General features: G+C 45.4%; 1 protein-coding gene across 3 annotated transcripts in view; it reads left to right on the top strand.

Moving 5' to 3' along the window:
- The window catches only part of IFT140 (intraflagellar transport 140), a 94384-nt gene that overhangs the window by 2522 nt on the left and 71470 nt on the right, over positions 1-20392 (top strand). For 2 of the 3 annotated variants that reach the window (XM_037034666.1, XM_037034664.1), the window contains exons 2-9: positions 3049-3225; positions 6140-6361; positions 11918-12039; positions 12225-12367; positions 14294-14469; positions 15588-15679; positions 16191-16297; positions 17673-17818. In XM_037034666.1, coding sequence (XP_036890561.1) covers positions 3079-3225; positions 6140-6361; positions 11918-12039; positions 12225-12367; positions 14294-14469; positions 15588-15679; positions 16191-16297; positions 17673-17818 — 1155 coding nt within the window. In that variant the 5' untranslated portion in view covers positions 3049-3078. Of the gene's footprint in view, positions 1-99; positions 191-3048; positions 3226-6139; positions 6362-11917; positions 12040-12224; positions 12368-14293; positions 14470-15587; positions 15680-16190; positions 16298-17672; positions 17819-20392 lie in introns of those variants that run through there. The other variant, XM_037034667.1, reaches the window with a different exon arrangement.

Here is a 20392-nt window from a genome sequence, read left to right as displayed (position 1 = left end):
TGGAGGTGGTCGATCAAGTACACGTGCAGCGACAGAGAAGTAAAGGGTTCTATGGTGACACAGGGCAGAAGCACCCAACAGCCTGGAAGTCAAGTCCAGGAGCTCCCTGGAGGAAACTCGGAGGTTTCCTGAGTACCCAAAGGAGGGATGTGGGGAAAAGAGCCGCTGGAAAAGCCTCAGGCAGCAGGAAGTAAGTAACGGAAAGATCTGTTAGCACACATGCTTATTACAAAATGATGTTTGAAGTAAAAAATACAGAGAAAATCAGGTTTAAATATTTCAAGTGTCATTATAATTTTTTCTCCTTCATTACAAGTTAGATAACATTTCTTATTTTGCAGAGGAATATTTTCACAAAGTAAACTTGTTAAATATGAATATAAATCTCCCATCGTCCAGAATTTAGAAACTTTCTTGGCCACAACATGTTAAAACCCACTTTAAAAGGTTTCCTTTGCTATATTAAATCACCAGGTGTTTAGTGTGTTTTCATTTTTAATGGCTTTGTTTGAAGTTTTGCGTAGGACTTTGTACTCAAAGGAATTAGAGCCCTGACTAATGTAGTTGTCCCCTAAGACAGCAGCCCCCAACCTTTCCAACACCAGAGACCAGTGTCATGGAGGATAGGAGTCAGAGCTCAGGCTTCCCTTGCAGCCCGGTTCCTAACAAGCCATGGACCAGTACTGGTCGGCCCGGAGACTGGGGACCCCTGCCCTAAGTGATATGTGTGTGTGCAGAGGACCCGTAGACCCTGTCCTTCCCCTCATTCCAGTCCCCACAACCCTCTGCTCCTCCAGCCAGTGCCTGGCTGTTCCCACAGGATCCCTGAATGGGTGCTAGGCAGTTTGTGATGGTAAGAACACAACTTCGAAAATTGTGCCTTTGTTTAGTATTCAGGGTATATACTCACAAGAGGAAGGTAAACATTTGAAATGTGACTGTTCATTTGTATTCACATGCTTTCCAGCTTCCCTGAAGGGATTTCCTTCTCTGAATCCTCACCAAACTTTCAAGACTTCCTCTGATACAACTATTGTATTACTCAGCCAATTGCATAGTCCATTCCCTACCGTGATAGAATGATAGGATTTTGCAGGTGTTGAATAATTTTTTGCACTATTTTTTGTTGTGGCTAAAAAAGCATAATACGAAATTGATCATTTTAACCATTTTACTTATAAAGTTCAATGGCATTAAGTACATTCATCTTGTACAACCATCACCGCCACCATCTCCAGAACTTCTTTCATCTTCCCCAGCTGAAACCCTCTGTACATTAAACAACTGCTCCGCCCACCTCACCCTCCCAGCCCCAGCAGGCACCAATCTGCTCTCTCAATTTGACTATTATAGGTACCTCATATGAGTGGAATCATACAAGTACATTATTTTGCTTTTGTGTGTGGCTTATTTCACTCAGCATAATGTCTTCTAGGTTCATGCATGCTATAATGTGTCAGAATTTCATTCCTTTTTTTAATCCTTACCCAAGGACATACTTATTGGTTTTAGAGAGAGGGGAAAGGGAGGAAGAGGGAAAGAAACATCAGTTGGTTGCCTCTTGTATGCGTCCCTACCAGGGATCAAACCCACAACCAGGGCATGTGCTCCGACCAATGACCTTTCGGTTTGTGGGATGACGCTCCAACCAACTGAGCCACATCAGCCAGGGCAGAATTTCACTCCTTTTAAAGGCTGAATGATATTCCATTATATGCATATATAATACCACATTTTGTTCATTCATTCATCTGTTGATAGACATTTGGATTGTTTCTACCTTTTGGCTACTGTGGATAATGCTACTATATATATTTGTGTCCAAATACCTATTCAAGTTCCTGCTTTTCTCAATTCTTTGGGTATATACCCAGAACTGGAGTTGCTGAATCATGTAGAAATTCCATTTTTAATGCTTAAGGAATCACCATATTGCTTTCCAATAGTGGCTGCAATCTTTTTCATGTCCACGTGTTTTAATTTTTCCACACCCCCTCCAATACTTCTTATTTTCTATTTTTGTAATAATAGCCATCGTAATGGTTATGAAGTCACCCTACACATATTCTGTTCTCTACTAAATTAGCTTCCCCAAACTGATCCTAGAGTATGGAAAATTGGGCAGGAGACAGACTATCATTTCACTCACCATCCTACTCCTCCCTCAAAGGTACATATTTATGCGTATATTTTCCAGGAAGGAAAGGAGAGAGAGTGGGATGGAAGGAGGGAAGGAAAGAAAGAAGGAGATTGAGTTCTGTAACTAATGAAGTTGAACTTCTCTGCAGTTGCTGTGGGTTTGTTTTCTTGACTCTCTAACAGGAACCCTTTTGCCTCCTACAACCTGACAGTCAGAGGTGAAGAGAGCGTTGGTTTTCAAACTTCATCAGAAATTGAATACTAGGTTTCTCTGTATATACTTTCTCTTCAGTGAACCAGTTTGCTTTTATTTGGTTTGAAAATGTTTTCTTTTTTTTTCAAAAAATATTTTATTTATTCTATTTTTAGAGAGAGGAAGGGAGGGAGAAAGAGAGGGAGAGAAGCATCAATGTATGGTTGCCTCTCTTATGCCCCCCACTGGGGACCTGGCCTGCAACCCAGGCATGTGCCCTGACTGGGGATCGAACCAGTGGCCCCCTTCCTTTGCAGTCCAGCACTCCATCCACTGAGCCAGACCAGCCAGGGCTGAAAATGTTTTTCTTAAAGGGGACTATAGGAATATAAATTGTCCTTACTATGATTAGAGTAAAAATTATTGAGGATTACTCAGGTAGTCCAGGTGGCACGGCTTTTCTTTGCTGTTTGACGGCAAGAAGTTTTACTGTTTTCGTTCATGCTCTGGATCATTGCAAGTCCAATCCCTTGCTTTTAATTGCTTTTTTCCCCTGTTAGCGACTTTTTCCACATGAATTGCCTGAAATCAGCATGAAGCAGCATTCATAAGTTGCTGAATGTCTTATGACTATAGGTCTGTGATGCTATTCTTTCCTTATTCTGTACACAGTCATTTTGTTCAAACCATGGGGCTTGGTGGTTTTTCCCCTGCAGGTTTCAGCCCTGACTAGTCAGAGTTTCATCATGGCCCTCTACTTTGACTACCGAATAAAAGCCCCAGACTCCGTTGGGTCTCCTTCCCACATCAGTTGGCACCCTGTTCATCCGTTCCTGGCGGTTGCCACCATGGGCACAACCTCAGGAGGCAGTGTGGATATATACCTGGAGCAAGTAAGTACTAACCAGCAGAGATGATGACTTCATTAGCTTCTGGCGCTTTTCTTCTGTTTTATTCTGTGCGTGTGTGGGGTGGGGATGAGTGGGGGTATAAGGGTTTGGGGTGTAGGTGAGTGTGGTAGGGAGTGTGTAGGATGTGTGTGGGGTATGATGTACATGTGTGTAGTGTGTGTGTGTGTGAGTTCTCACTGAGGTCTCAACTCCCACTATTATAAAAGCCCTATTATGTGGATAATCCTTTTACCTCCGCAATTTAGGTTTGGGGACATATTTAGAAATGTTTAAGACAGAATCTACAATCAGTTCACAGCCACTAACCAGAAATGGCCCCTCGGCATTGTCTGTCCATCCTGATCCAGTCTCCCGTCAGCTCTCGTTAGCCATTTAAAAGTATTAGTTTTCTGTAGATGCCATGACAAAAGACAGCCAACTGGGTGGCTTAAAACAACAGAAATGTGTTCTTTCCCAGTTCTCGAGGCCAGAAGTCTGAAATAAGAGGTTGGCAGGGCCTCACCCTCTGAAGGCTGTGGGGAGGGTCTTCCAGGTCTGTCTTTGCTCCTGGTCACCAGCAGTCCTGGTGTTCCTGGTTTGTACCTGCACCACTCCAGTCTCCTCCTCCATCATCATAGGGCTGTCTCCTCTGTGCATCTCCTCTTCTATTAAGGACACAGCCATATTGGATTAGGCCCACCCTAATGAGTTCATCTTAACTGGATCCTCTGCAAAGGTCCTGTTTTTAAATAAGGTCATATCACAAGTATGAGTTGTTAGGACTTCAGCACATCTTTTTGGGAATTTTCACAATTCATCCCAGAGCAAAAATTTTCCAGATGCTCCTCAGACTTTCAATCCCCCCCAGCAAAGTTCTCAGTGCACAACATACCTCATACTTCATGTAGAAAATCAGATTTCCCTTCCCACCTACTTCTCAGCCCTCTGCAGTCTCACCGCCAACCCAGATACGTCACCCAAGCAGCTAGAGTCAGCAGCAGTGTCTGCATAGCTCTGCAAGCTTTTGGGTTCTTATCTTACGTCCCTCTTCCATGCTGCTCCACACTCTTGTGAAGTTCTGTGGAAAACACACCATGGAACTTGCAGGGCATTCCTTTGCCCTGCCCCCTTCGTCTAGCCTTTCTCTCCTTCCAACCGGGAATGTCGTTGGCATGCCTGGACATTGTCCAGGCCTATTCTCCCTCTGTTTCCTCCCTCCTTCTGTGACTCTCACCGTCTATCAATGAATGGCTTTACAAGCCTGTATCACCAGCCCACAAGTCCCCCCAAAATACAGACTTAGAAATCCAGCTGTTCTCAGGACATCTGGATGTTTGACACAGACCTCCAATTTTACAAGTCCAAACTGAACTGAACTTTGCCCCACTGTCCCCTGCCCCATGCTTACCTTTGAAGGCTCAGCGTTCTCCGTCTTGATGCCCAAGACAGGGACCTGGGAATGATGGTGACACTTCCTCCCCGCCTTGTAATCCATGGCCAGGTTCACCTGGTTTACCCCTGGAGCCTCTGGCAAACTAAGCACAGCTTGCTCACTGCAGCACTGTGCCCTGAAGGTCCTCCCCATCCCCGTTCCCCACATAGGGCAGAGCCATCTCTCGGACTCATACCTGGAGTCTGCCACCACTCCCACGTTCCCTACCCCCAGATTGCTCTTTGGGTAAGGACAGAACTACCTGATGTGGCCCCCAGTGCCCCAAGGCCTGGCTCTTGCGCCTCCCAGGGTGCTCCTCCTCCTGCGCTGCGCACACACCTGGCCTCCCGGGCCTCCCAGCACTGCCTGTGCTGCGCCCTCTGCACAGGGGCGTCTCCCTTGATTGGTTTGCTCGATTACTGTATTAGTCCCCCAGATGAAAGTGGCTCAGTGACACTTCCTGAGGAAGTCCTTCCCCTAGGGCAGAACCTCTTGGTGTCTCATCTGCCTCATCATTGGAGGTCTCATCTGTGACACTTGTCACTCTTTCGCCCTTCCATAGATGGAAGCTCAGCCAGGGCTCCCATCTGCTCTCATGTTGGTGCAGCCCCAGCATCGAGCGCAGTGTCACCCGGCTTCGTCGGAGTAGGGTCCTCTCTTCTAGGAGTCAGAGAACTCTCCACTATGTAGTCTACCTTTTTCTTTAGAATAAATATTAAATTCCAAAATAATAGCAATTTTAGAAAAAAGTTTAAAATTTAGAAAATTGTAAAAATACCATTACAAAGCAAAGTATACTTCTTGTGTTTCTAATTGGTACAAGGGAATTCTAAATAGTTACTAGATGATAATGAGGTCACAAATGTAGCAGGTATAACAAGATTACTAGAGAGAATCCAGTAGGAGTACTGTGAACAAATGAAATTAGTCTCTGAAAACACACATATTTATATCCTAAACCTATTTTCTTAGAAAATTGAGAAAACTCAAGAATACACAAGCACATATTCCGTTAGCTATTGGAGCAGTAATATCAGACATCACACCACCTGGGAAGCTCCACTGTACTCTGGTGAGGAAAGGAAAGTGAACAGGCAAATCACTTCGTAGTGTCGTTCTGAAAGTAACTGGCCTTGCAGACTCTGGAGTTATCTGAGCACACTTTGAGAACCTCGGGGTCAACAAACGTCACCTGGCCTACCACTTGTTTTCATAAATAAAGTTTTATTGGAATTCATTAAAACACTAGCTAGCCCCTGAGCAGCTGAGAGTATGTCATACCACACTGGTCAGTATGGTCTGTTGTGTGTTGATCTTACGTTTTCATAGCTCAGCTGGGGTAGATTGGTGTTTCTATGAAAATTGGATGGAACAATTCCTTAACAAACAGCTCTTTATATCTTCCAACTGATGACAGTTTCATCGATTACCCAGAAATTCTTTGCCACTCTGTGTAATATGGGATTCACCTCTTGTGTGTCATAGGGTGAGTGTGTGCCTGATACGCATATTGAGAGGTCCTATCAGGTCACTTCTCTGTGCTGGCACCCGACGCGGCTGGTACTGGCTGTTGGATGGGAGACCGGAGAAGTGATTATGTTTAATAAGCAGGACAAGGAGCAGCATGCGGTCCCCCCAACGCACACCGCAGACATCACTGTCCTCAGTTGGAGCACCAACGGAAACTGCCTCCTGTCGGGGGACAGGGTAAGCAGACACCTGGTGACACTGATTTCAGATCTCAGCATATGCTCATCTGTGCCCTTGGGGACACACTGGGAAGGGTGTTAAAGACCAAATTATTTGAAATGTGTGGTTGCCAAATTCAGTTGATCTTGTCAGGTGTCGTGGCAGATTTTGTTTTATGTTGAGAGCAAGGTTTGAAAATTTCATTCTCCCATCCCACTCTATGGGATGACTACCATTTTTAAAATGAACTTTTCTAGATAACTGTATTCATGAAGATGGGGGTGAATGACTCAGGTACTGTCACTTTGATGGCACTGCTACATCACCAGCTTCCCTGAGCATCCGTGTTCATTGCCTCGAAGTCCCTGATCCTGATTGTCTAGTTCAGGGATTTTTAACCTGCTTGATTTGCCCCTCAGGACAGTGGAGGAGGGTTCTTCTCCCTGCATTTAGTGGGTGGGGGCCAGAGATAATTGCTTAACACCCTACAAAGCCAGAACAGACCCCACAACAGGGAACTATTCCACACAAAATGTCCGTGGTGCTCAGGTTGAGAAACCCTGGTCTAGACCTAATTTGATTCACAAATGTACAGTGGAAATTGTACAGTGTGTTCATTTATTACACGTTTCAGAATCGGAAAGGTAGGAAATGGTATGTGCCTTTAAAGCCTCCCGCTCACACGCATCAGTTTCCCCTCTCCACTCTCCGGCATCCGGAGCTTCATGACGCCCCTCCAGAGTTTCTGCAGGTACACACAGGCACATAAAAATGCATTCTCCCCCCGGTTTCCAATTTTGCAATATTTCAAATCTTTAGAGAAATTAAAAGAAGAGTACAAGGAACACCTGTATACCCTTTACATAAATTCACTAGTTATTCACATTTTGACACATCTGCTCTCTCTCTCTCTCTTTATGTATATATTTTCCCTGATTATTTGAGTTTGTCACAGGCATCGTACTCCGCTCTCCCCTGGACACTTTGGCACTGATCCGTAGGAATGAGGACATTCTCCTACATAACCACAGTAGGCCTGTGTGTCATTAACTCAGGAGAGTGAACACTGATGCAGTACTAGTACCTAGTGAGCAGCCCATATGACAGTTTTTCCAGTTGTCCTAGTAATGTCATTTATAGCTGACTTTGTCCTATCCAGAATCCAGTCAAGGTCATGCATTGTGTTTGGCCGTCATTTCTCCGTAGTTTCCTTCAATCAAGAACAGCTCTCCAGTCTTCTCTCTTTTGTTTTCTTTTTTTATCTTTCATGACATTGACCTTTTTAGGAGTCCAAACTAGTTACTGTGTAGAATATTCCTCAGTTTAGATTTGTTTACTTTTCTCTTTAGATTAAACACCTCTGGGTAGAGATATCACACAGGATCCTGTTCCCTTATTGTCCTCTCCTTTCACACAAGCAAGCGATAGTATGTGATTCTGTTCTGTCTCTGCCCCTTTCATTTTACGCTGCGTCTGGCACATTTCTGCACATTGGTAAACAGTGAACGTCCTTCTCTTTTAGCCTGTCTTCCATGTGAATGTACTATGATTTACTGCACCAGCCCCCGCTGGTACACATTTCAGTGGTATCCAGTCTTGCTAAACAGACAATGACGCAGTGGCTGACGTCATGCTTTTGTCATTTCACACATGTGGAAGTTTAGAGAGATTCCTAGAAGTGGGTGGCTGAGCCTTAGGGCCTGTGTGTTCGTGTTTGGTGGATGTCACCAAACATCCCACCCTGGGATGTGTATCAGTTCACACCAAGTTACCAGCATGTGGTTTCTCACAAAATTCAGAATTTTGTTATCTAGTTTGCATTTCTCTTGCTATTGATGGTGAATATCACAAGGACCACTGACATTTTCTGCTCTAGTCTTGTCACTTGCCCCTTTTTCTGTTACTTTGTTCCTTTTCTCTGATTGCTTCTGTGTTCTATTCAATTTCCACCTAATGACCTTACCCAGTCCCCAGATTCCGACTTTCTTGGTGACCTTTCCCTCCCTACCACTGCAGAACGCTCTGCAAATCCCCTGTGAGAGTAAAGGGATTCAAGATCATTGAATCCCGTTACTCTCATTTGACCGTATTATATAACAATTAACAAAGTAGATTAATTCAGGCATGAAACTAAACTCAGATATGTGCTGACCCAGTCCTAAGGGTCAAAATATTTAAGAACAGAAATATCTAATCCTTCTGAGAAAATCTAGACTGTCTGGTCTTAATTTAATAATGGGCTTAATGAGTAAGAGAAGTAATAATAAATGAATAAGCACGTGGAATGCTGTACCGCTGAGTGCCCAGGCTTGGCTGAGGGTCTGCTCGGCTCTTCCACCAAAGACCTCCCTTTAGTTAGGGCTACCAGTGAGACAAACCCAGACCAGCAGAAGCAAGAGGATGCACTTCATCTGAGGTCATCAGAGTCTCCCTGGGTCTCTAGCGACGGGAATGCAGCTGACTCCAGAACTGTCTGGAACCAAGAGGGAGGTGCTGTCAGGCCCGTCTGCCAGCTGGCTCTGCACTTTTCCATGTACTGTCCTACCACAGCGCTCTTTCTCTCTCTCTCTCTCTCTCTCTCTCTGACCCATTAGATCCACGAGGCAGAATCTCTAGCTGATGAGAACAAAGGAAATCACCTGCTGTAGTTTCAGCTCCCACCCAGAGATCTGTCCCTCCTTCTCTCTCAAATTCAACCCACATCAAATGCCCACATGTGCAGTAGTCAGTGGTGGCCAGGGAGGTAGGGAGATCCCTAGAAAAGGGACACTGGGCAGATGTTCTGTGAAGTAACCATTAGCAGTTACATGAGTAAGCAGTGGGGAGAATGACCCCTGGTCACACGGAGTCATTCTTGTTTGCCCTTTTGCTTTCGCAGAGCCCAGTGTAGGATCCAATAAGTGCACACATGACAGAGGACAAGTCAGTTCTTACTGTCATGATAAACTATTAGGAAACCTAGAAGGACGGCCCATACTTTGAAGTGGCAATATGTTGACATTTGCATCTAGAACATTCTTAACTTCACACCAGTTTCTTAAGTCATTAAACTCTCGCTCTTCAAAAATAGGAATAATTTCTCACATTAGGGATAACTCTTTTTTAGAGCCTTGCTGCATAAAATTACATGAATGAAGTAACTTGGAAGGAATGACAGTGGGAAAGAAGCTCTGGACACAAAGAATCGCCCTGCGGAAGTAGTGAGGGATGAAAAAAAAAACCCAAAAAACGTTTAGAATCAGGTGGGGTCCAAGGCTGCCACAAAGGAGATGGGACATCTCCGAGTGCCTCTCGGTCTCCGCTTTGTGTTGTGTTTCCCGCCAGAGGAAATTGGTTCATTAGCCAGAACCTGAAACAAAGCGCTTTGGACTCATTGCATCCTTGGGAGTCAGTGGAAGCTTAACTTGTGATCATACTGGGCTGCGTTTGTCCTTCTGTCGAAACAAGGCCTGTGCGATGGCGTGAATCATTGCCCCTGAGGTGCAAGGGCTCTGAATGGCTTCTTCTGAAAACAGCAGCCCAGAGGTCTGGACACGACCATTACGTCCTGATTGTGTTCAGGAGCCTGATTGGACTGCCAGTTCGAAGCTTTGTGTGCTAATAAAGATCTCTATAAAGCAATTATTATGTTAAAAAATAAGTACTGGATGATCGCACTTGAAGGGCAGAGCAGAGAGACATCTCTACAGATGTTTTGTGTGCATGAAACACCGTCAGACCCACAGGGTCCCGCAGTACGGTTCTTTAGGGAGGAGGTTGGGTGGCAAGGAAGGGAGACATTTTCATTTTCTAGCCTTGTCTTTTTCGCTATGCAAACATCATTCTGAAAAGAATTACTAAACACAAACCAATAATGATTTTATTCTTCATAAAGCTGGAAAAATCAAAAAGAATTCACTTAATGATATAGACTATTCATATTGTATATATGTATATGTACTGATGATATATGCTATTTTCAGTCTTACATAACTTTTCATAAGGATTTATTGCATAAGTTGCTTTTAAAGGCAACCTTATTGGAAAATCATATGTCCATAAACAGTAAAGCAGTGTTACCCAGCATGTGGGGATATTGGAATCAGCGCTATTTGAAAGCAGGCTGGGAGGAAGAGTGTACTGTGTGCTAAAATGTTCACCAACTTGAGCAGGAAACTGCCTTGAGGAGTGCCGGGCATCAGAGCAAATGCCTTTTGCAGATGGATTTGGATGGAAATACTGCCATGTGGCAAAGCTTAGCTCTCACCCCTGGTCATGGAGCCTCCTGGACCTATTGCAGTGGAGTCGTCTCCTCCCTGCTGCCTTGAAATTCGCTCACACTTGTGTAAGCTGTTAATTTGAGACTTCAGTGGTTTTAAAATTGAACATAACAGTGCACCTGATGCCCAGATCCTGGATTCTATTGGTTTCCTCCAATACGAGGAACCAGGGCTCCTTGACAGCTGAGTCTAGGATTGGAGCAGGACAGAGAGCCCAGAGGGTCTGTAGTGACAGGAAGTGAGGAAGTGCCTGCAAAACCCACAATGACTGAGTGTGAATCTAGTCGAAAGAGCTCCCAATGGCGGAAGTTGGAAAAATTGAAGCAAAAAAGTAGTATTGGATTATCGACCAAACTAGAAAATAAGTATCCATGGGTCCATACTGATATAAATCTATGATCGAATAAGTAATAATGAAGAAGAAGCAAATCTTCTGTGCTGAAGAATCCTAAATGATTCATGTAGATTCTCCATGCTCAAGGAGGTAAGACATAACTCCCCCTCCCCTGAGGAGCTGCGGGATGGAGACGGGGAACAAAGGAGACCTGAGCAGTGGAGACGCCTTACAAACATGGCTCAGCCAGGAGATCCGGGTCCGCGTCACAGAGATGAGTCCTGTCGGTGGCATGGACCCCTGATATAATGTGAGGAGAAGAGCACTTTGTATCTTTGGTCTTCTCCCAAAAGCCACAGCCCCAGTCCATGCTGAGAAAAATAGACAAGTCTCGGTGGAGGGACATTCTGCAAAATCCCTTAAGAGACCTTGAAATGGTCAAGACCATCAAAAACAGGAGAGATGGAGACATGGTCTCAGCTGAGAGGAGCCTAAGAGACATGATGACCAGATATCACGTGGGTCCTGATGGGACCCTGGGACAGGAAGAGGGCATTAGGGAGGAACTGAGGAAATTCTAATAAAGATTGGTTAATATAATGTACCAATATTGGCTTATTAATTATGAGAATTAAAATGTAAGATCTAATAATAGAAGAAACTAGGTAGGGGTATGGGATTCCTCAGAACTGTTTTCACAACTTTTCCATAAATCTGAATCTATTTTAAAATTAAAATCTTTTTAACAACTGAAAATGTGACAGGTGTTATTTCCAGACAGTAAGGGTTGGAGGGCACAAGGAAGAGTCTCTGGCCTTCACTGAACACTTTTGAACCATTTGTGTTTTTCACGTACACATGTAGTAGTTTTGTTTTAGAAAAAGCAATGAGTGCAAGTTCTATTGCACAGCGTAAGTCTTGCCTCCCACCTGTCACTCAGTAAGAATGTGTTTCCTGTGCATGGGGTGTTGGATTTTCCAGCTTGGTGTCCTGCTCTTATGGAGGTTGGATCAAAGGGGCCGAGTACAAGGGACACCCCTGCTGAAACAGGAGTATGGGAAACACCTGACTCACTGCATTTTCCGGCTCCCCCCTCCTGGCGAGTAAGTATGAGCTTACGTGGTGGCCTTGAGTTTAAATCCTTGGGGGCAGGGGCGGGCTGAGATGTAGCACCGCCTGACATGGGAGGGGTCACAGCAAGGAGCCACTCTCTGCACATCTGTGATGACAGCACCTTCCTATGAGGAGCAGCAAGAAATCTGACTTCCTCCGTCATGTTTGCTTTCAGGGACCTCGTTCAGTTGGCAAAGGCAGCTGTGAGTGGCGACGAGAAAGCCCTGGACATGTTTAACTGGAGGAAAAGCGGCTTTGGAAGTTTCTTGAAAACGGGGTCTCAGGAGGGGCTGTCATTCTTTGTCAGCTTGATAGATGGTGAGAAACTTAGTTTGAAATTCTAGGACCCTGAATTTTAGGAGTGTCTGGTAAGGATTTTGAACAAATAGAAGGTGTTTCTATTTGTTTAAATAGACAAGCCGTATAGATGCCAGTCTTAGAGTGACGCATTAGGCAGCTCTGTGCAGTTATTTCTCCAGCACTCGTTCAAGAAATGGCTTCACTTGGTTCTCATTAGAGACAAACTGAGCCTTATCTGTATTCGAAGGGTTTTCACGTGGAGGCTGTCTGTTGGCAGTTACATCCCGACTGCTTACTGTGTGTGCAGCACACTCAAGTTGACACTCTTGAAAAGATGCCTTTGTCACACTCCTTTTATTCATTCTGCGTAAGTGTGAAGCACCTCTTAAGTGCCAGATACTTGGCTAAGCTCTGGGAGTGGAGCGTGAACAGGATGGGTGGGTTTTTTCCCAGCCTGCAGCCACCACCCCACCTTGTGGGTGATTCACGTTAAGTGCCGGACTCTCTTAATTTTAACACAGCTTCTCTTTGGTGTAAATAGTGAGGCTGCCCCAGTGGCAGCTGATAATGCAATATAAAGCTGAGAGGAAAATGAAGTCTTTAACATTCACAGCAGACATTCACAAGTGTGTCTTCTGTGTCTCTGTGAAGTGAGGCTTACACAGAGGTGACGAGGTTTGAGGAAGCCATGTCACCACGATAGGAAGAAGACAACAGATGACAGCTGGAAGAGGCTGGGGGCTTTTGAGATAATTTTCATTTCAGGGGGTAAAGAGACAGCGCTGAGGGAATTCAAAGGCCCCCTAGGGAGGGAGTTGAAAAGATGATGTGGGGGCGCTGGCTGGATGCTCAGTGGGTTAGTGCATTGTCCTGATGTGCCAAGGTTGTAGGTTCGATTCCTGGTCAGGGCACATATAACAGTCAACCAATAAATGCATAAATAAGTGGATAACAAATCAATGTTTCTCTCTCTCTCCCCCCACCAAAACCAATAAATTAAAAAACAAACAAAAAGAAGAGGTGATGTGGGAAAGAGATGTGTGAAGGAAAAGATGTTGGCAACTGGGAGGGGATGTGTAGTGAGTGTCAGTCCTTCCTCGCACTTGGTAGCCGTGGGCTTCAAACGCAGGTTTCCCTGTACCTGTGTGCCTCACCTTCCTGATGTGTAGAACAGACACAGTGATGGTAAGAGTAACTGCTGCAAGAGCTCGCTGGCAACGTTAGTTAATACACCCTCAAGTGCCGCCAATACACAGAGCCTGCCACCAATATGTGCTGTGTAGGTGCTCGTTATTGTTGCAGTTCGCCTCTAGAGAACCTGGAACTTTTCAGGTTATCCATTAGGAATAAGATGAGACCAGGAAGGTGAGGAGGCGTCGGAGAGCAGCAGCAATGAGTTGGATTCCTGAGAATTCGCAGGAGGTTCCACTCACTGTGTTCAGAAGCCTAAGGATGGAACCAGGAGGTTGGCATGGGGTTGGCATGCTGAAGGTGGGCAGGAGAAGGGGTGGTTCCAGGCTGGAGAGGCTCTGTGGCTTAGGGCAAAATGGCCAACCAGCCATGCACAGGACAGGGGAGAGGGCCCTGGTGGCTGCAGAGGGTCACAAATAGAGCCTCAGGGTGTGGGTGATAGATGCACACCTCATGTTAGGGGACCAAGATTCCCAGAGTTTTGAAGCCGAGGAGTCAGGTGGGGCATCAGCGTGAGTGTTAGAATCCTCCGAGGTTGGTGGTGGTGGAGGCGGACTTGGCGGAGGCAGCAGGAGTCAAGGCCGAACTAAACCAACAAGACAGTTATTTCAGAGATGGTGGCCTGTGAGGTCACGTGTAGATGTATTTAAAATATTTAAAATAAGATGTGTATTTTGAGAATGCCTCTTAAGTAGATAGAAATGGCTGCTGGTGAGAATCAAGCTGCCTCGTAACTGACCCCTTTGCCCTCAGGGACAGTGCACTACGTGGACGAGAAAGGCAAGACCACTCAGGCGGCGTCCACAAACAGCTCCATCCAAATGCTGTTTTACATCGAGAAGAGGGAGGCGCTGGTGGTGGTCACGGAGAACCTGCTGCTGTCCCTGTACTTGGTGACACCCGAAGGTAAAGCGGAAGAAGTGATGAAGGTGGGTTGAGGGGCAGGGCGTGGGCTGGGCTTGTTCAGTCTGAGTAACCACCCTTTCCAACTCCTTAGCAAATTTGTTTCAGGGCCCCTAACAGAGCAGTTTAATGCCACTGTTTATTATATGACGTTCAGTTCAAGGTGAGGGGAACTGAGAGTGAGGGAGAGTTTTCTGGCGTCAGTGTACAGACAGGGTGAGCGTCCAGGCTGTGCCCTCCGTGACTGCTCAACTGGCAGCCTACAGACCTGGGTGTGACAGAATAACCGCTCCCTTTGCAGTAGCTTGTTCGACCTCCACAGTGGAATCAGGTAGAGAGGGACATTGCCCTGCCTTCCAGCTTTGTGCAGACAAGGTGTGGCGAGGGCTCACTTGCCACTGAGAGCCTCGGGCATGTTTCGTCTAAGGGGTGAAAATGGTAGGCACTGTTCTGCGGAAGCAGGTGCTTCACTCTGGCTACTGAGACCCACCTCTGTGTCTTTGACGGTGCCTCATGGCAGCAGCCCTGGGCCCTCAGCACCAGGAAGGAGGACAGCGCTTGTGCTTGTGTCAGATGCTGCTCATCGCTGCCTCCTGCTAGTTTCTTGGTTTATACCAGAGGAATCCATATTCCTTGGAGGACTCTGAACTTACCCTGGAGACACTCTTACAGATTATGCAGTGGATTGATTTTTTGTAAATCCATGTTTATGTGATCATTTACGTATACTCTAGAACAGTAGTTGAAAATGTGATCACTGAATCATGTGGACCTGGGTTCAAATCCCCCTGAGCCACTCACTGGCTGGTGGGCTCTGGGTAGGTTTGTTCTCTCAAAGCAATGTGCCACCTGCCTTGGAAGACACAGTGGTGTCTAAACTTGTCTCAGCTTGGTGCATTCCACCTGCCATGCACTGGGCAGCTGCTATTATTAACCATTTAGTGTGCAAGAGTAATTGTCAGCTTTGGCTTGTGCATCCTGGGAAACTAGGGGTGCCTTTGCACGTGTCCATATTCACCCTGCACTTCCTCCATTGGTGAGTCTCCAGGAAGTCAGCGCAGACCAGAGATTCCAGACTCACAAGCAGAGACACGCAGTCTTGGCAAAGCAACATGCTCCTCGTGGGTTGTTTTTCATCTTACAGGTAAAGTTGAGTGGGAAAACAGGTCACCGGGCAGACATCGCTTTGATTGACGGCAGCCTTCTGGTGACTGCCATTGGGGAAGTGGCCCTTAGGTGAGATTTGACACCCCAGTGACTGCATGACTGAAAAACACACCCATGTAACAGCTGCAAGATCAAAGAGCAGAACATATCAAAGACCCCAGGCATCCCTACGCCTTGCGCTGGTTGGAGCTGTCCCGATATCTGCCTGTGGATTCCCTTCGCCTGTTTTTTGTGAGCTTTGGTGTAATCAGAGTCATATGTTCTGCTCTCTTGCTTCTCACTGCGGCAGCTCCTTGTGAGACGGGGGTTCTCCTGGGCGCAGGCGGTTGCAGTTCCTTTGTTCTCATTGTGACCTGATATCACACATGCACCCTTTTACTGATAGCTGCCCCCTTTAATTACAGACAGATCTACCAAGTAGATCTAAGTGTAATAATGGCCTGCTTTCCATATCAGAATCCATAGATCCGTGACTTTTGGCTGATTTTTGCAGTTCAGTCTGCAAGTTGGACAGGCCCCTCAGGGCCGAGGGCAGGATGCCGACATAGTCCCCTAGTGGGCTTTTTTCTTTCTCTTGTAGATTCTGGGATTTAGAACAAGGAGAGAATTATGTACTGAGTCCAGAAGAGAAGTTTGGTTTTGAAAAAGGAGAGAATATAAACTGTGTTTCTTACTGTAAAACCAAAGGTGAGATTTCCTGGGCTGGCACGAGGGAGAAAGAGAACCAACCTGCAGCTCTGCTCTCTTGAGCAAAAATGGGCTACAAAATGATGGTGGTGGCTGTTCAAAGACTGTTAACTCAGTTATAACTATGTCAAGTTATTTGGATAAAGTCAGTCAAGACAGAAAGGAACAGTAAAGATTTTTATTCCACATGAAGGTCAAGAGTTTGGTCAAAAGTGTGGCCACCATATCTGTATGCAATTGATCTCCATTCTCTCCTAAAACCCCAAGGAAAAGAAAGTGTGGGAAAAGTTAGAAATGTACAAGGTCTGTCTAAAAGGCATCTGGACATGTGATAGGAAAAATAGTGACCTTTATCGAAGACAATATAAGAAACATGGTACACAGGACAATGACACCACAGTCCCCTTCAAAGTAGGCACATTGAGACCTCACACAGTTCTCCCCATCGCCATCAGCTACCCCATCATATTTTACTGAATCTCATTGACGGTCTGAAATCTCTTCCCTTTCAAAGGTGATTTTAGTTTTGGGAAAGTCACAAGGCATCAAATCTGGGCTGTAGAGGGGCTGAGTCACCTGGGTGATTTGATGTTTTACCAAAAAACTCTGCATGAGACGTGATGCATGAGCGGACACGTTGTCATGATGAAGCTGCCAATCACCGGTTGCCCATAGCTGCAGCCTTCTGAATCATCCAAATAGTTTCCACAGAGGAATGTTCAAGATTGACACAAAATTTGATGCAGATTCATTGTTCTACTCACTCAGACACACTGAATGCAATGGCCACACAGTACATGCTCACTCAAGAGCATCTACCGCCCCCACTGACTAGTACAATGAAGTCATCATTGTTCACGCATGCACACTCCAGTCTCCTCTCCTTGGCTGCCAGGTTACATTGATGTCCTGCAAACTATTTTCACAATACTCATAATGGCTGGGCTTTTTCCAGACAGACCTAGTACATACTTATGTGTAAATGTATGTATGTATGTGTATATGTCTATGCACACAGAGAAGACAGAGTAGGAAATGAGCTAGAGTGGCATTTATTTTGTGCCTGCTGAGAGCTAAGTGCTGTTCCAGCGCTGAGGAAGCAGATTGAACAGGCAGATAGGTCTCCTCTCCTGGAGAAAGAGAACCAGCACCAATACCCCCACCAACAACACTGTGCGCATGTGCACACGGACACTGTATCACCAGGTATTCATCAGTTCCTTCAAAGGAAGATACAGCAAGTGAGGCCTGGAGAGTTGCTGGGCGGACGGCCGATGGACTGATACTTCAGAGAGGATGGCGTCAGAGAAGGGAGCTTGCTGCTGTTCTCATCCCTCTTCAAGTCAATAACGGTGAACTCTGATTTTACCTGTAGGTCTTCTGGCAGCGGGCACTAATAAAGGGCGAGTAGCCATGTGGAGAAAAGTGCCAGGCCCCCACAGCAGCCGAGGAGTGGAGGGCAAAGACAGATGGATTCTTCAAACCCCTACTGAGCTTGAAGGAAACATCACCCAGATAAAGGTGCAACTCAGGGCATCAGATGTACTCGTTTTGTGCTCTGCAAAAGTGGAGGAAATAATTGACTTTGAACCTATTTTTTTAAGTTATTCAACTTAAAAGTCTATATAAAAATGAAGGCCTTTTGGAATTCAGAATTCTAAATAAGGGATTGTAGATCTGTAATAATCTACGATTATATCTATTTTCTTTATCTGCCCACTCCTTTGTCTCTATCTTTCATCTAATGTTAAAAACAGCTTTATTAGGCCCTAGCTGGTGTGGCTCAGTGGATTGAGTGCCGGCCTTCGAACCAAGGGTCGCTGGTTCAATTCCCAGTCAGGGCAGGTGCCTGGGTTGCAGGCCAGGTCCTCAGTAGGGGCCACGTGAGAGGCAACCATGCATTGATGTTTCCTCCTCTTTTTCCCTCCCTTGCCCTCTCTATAAAAATAAATAAATAAAATCTTTAAGCAAAATAAAAAAAAACACCGCTTTATTGGGATACATAACATAGCAAATGGTTTTTAGTGTATTCACAGTTTTGCAACTATCACAGTAAATTTTTGGACAGTTTCATCACCCCAGAAAGAAATCTCATACCCATTAGTAGTCAGTCTCCACTTTCCCCTCACCCAGCCATATGCACCCACTAATCTACTTCCTGTCTTAATAGATTTGCCTATTCTGGACACTTCAATGGAATCATACAACAATATGCATGAATATGAGAGTTCTTTCACTGAGCATTATGTTTTCAAGTTTCACCCATGTTGTAGCATGTGTCCATATTCCATTCCTGTTTATGGCAGAGTAATAGTCCGCCATCTGAACAGATCACGTTTTGTTTTCCTTTCACCCACCGAGGGACATTTGGGTGGTGTCCACTTTTGGACTGTGATGGATAATGCTGCTGTGAACGACATGTACAAGTTGTTTTAATTTCTGCTGGGCACTTGTTTTTTTTTATTTATAATTTCTGTCTTTTTATCGATAGTCTCTGGTGAGACATTACATCACACCTTCCTTTACTTTTTTAAGTCTGGTTTCTTCTAGTTCTTTGGATTTATTTCTAATGGCTACGCTGGAGTCTTTAAGTCCAACATCTGGGCCCTCTCTCTGGTGGCAGTTTCTGTTGCCTGTCATTTTCCTTGTGTGTAAGTCATATTCTGTTTTGTACTTAATTTCTTCTTATTTTTTTAATTTTTTTTAAAGATTTTATTCATTTATCTTCAGAGGAAAAGGGAAGGAGAGAAGCATCAATGTGTGGTTGCCTCTCATGGGTCCCCTGCTGGGAACTGGCCTGCAACCCAGGCATGTGCCCTGACTGGGAATTGAACTGCGATTGTGTGGTTCACAGGCCCGCGCTCAATCCACTGAGCCACACCAGCCAGGGCTTATTTTTTTAATTTTTTTTTTACATAATTTTTAAAGATTTTATTTTATTTTTTATTTAATTCTTATTCAAGTACAGTTTTTTTTAATATATTTTATTGATTATACCATTACAGTTGTTCTATTCCCCCCCTTCATTCCCCTCCACCCTGCACACCCCTCCCCCACCATTCACCCCTTTAGTTTATGACCATGTGTCTCAAGTTCTTTAGATTCTATATTTTGCCTACTATTCTTGCCCTCCCCCTGTCTATTTTCTACCTACCGTCTATGCTATTTTCTGTACCTTCTCCCCCCTTCTCCTCCTCCCACTCCCCTGTTGCTAACCCTCCATGCGTTCTTCATTTCTATGGTTCAGCTCNGGCTAATGTAATTATGATGTGCCTTGGTGTGTTCCTTCTTGGGTCCAACTTCTTTGGGACTCTGTGAGCTTCCTGGATTTCCTGGAAGTCTATTTCCTTTGCCAGACTGGGGAAGTTCTCCTTTATTATTTGTTCAAATAAGTTTTCCACTCATGGCTGTTTCTTTCCCCCTTCTGGTACCCCTATAATCTGGATGTTGGAACGTTTAAAGATGTCCTGGAGGTTCCTAAGCCTCTCCTCATTTTTTTGAATTCTCATTTCTTCATTCCTTTCTGGTGGGATGTTTCGTTCATCCTTCTGGTCCATTCCATTGATTTGAGTCCCAGTTTCCTTTCCATTGCTATTGGATTCCTGGACATCTCCCTTCATTTCAATTAGTTTAGCCTTCATATGTTCCTCTAATTTGTGACTATAATCAACCAGTTCTGTTAGCATCCTGATAAACAGTGTTTTGAATTGTGCTTCTGAGAGGCTAGCAATTTCTCGGTCGCTTAGAGTTATCAGCTCTGGGACTTTGAGTTCTTCTTGCGCCATCTTTTGGGCTGTTCTTGCCTGTTCCATAGCAGGATCAGAGCCCTAGGTGTTCACTAGCGCAGGGCAACTACGTCGCTGGGTTGTGACGCTGTATGTGGGGGCAGGGCCAAAGAGGGACTATGGCATCCCGTCTGCCGTCTGCCACCTGCTGCCTTGGCCCTCACCGGTGCCGCAGCTGCTGCCATCACCGGGCCCAAGCGTTTCGTCCCACTGCACGCGAGTGTACCACCACCGTCAGCCCTCGCCCCCTGGGGCCTGCGTGGTCCGTCTCACTGTGCGCCAATGTGCGACCGCGGTCAGTCTGCCCCAC

This window comes from Sturnira hondurensis, unplaced genomic scaffold, assembly GCF_014824575.4.
Source record: "Sturnira hondurensis isolate 20B ecotype Veracruz unplaced genomic scaffold, ASM1482457v3 Scaffold0022179, whole genome shotgun sequence".
NCBI lineage: Eukaryota > Metazoa > Chordata > Mammalia > Chiroptera > Phyllostomidae > Sturnira > Sturnira hondurensis.
This window is presented reverse-complemented; position numbering and strand designations above follow the sequence as displayed.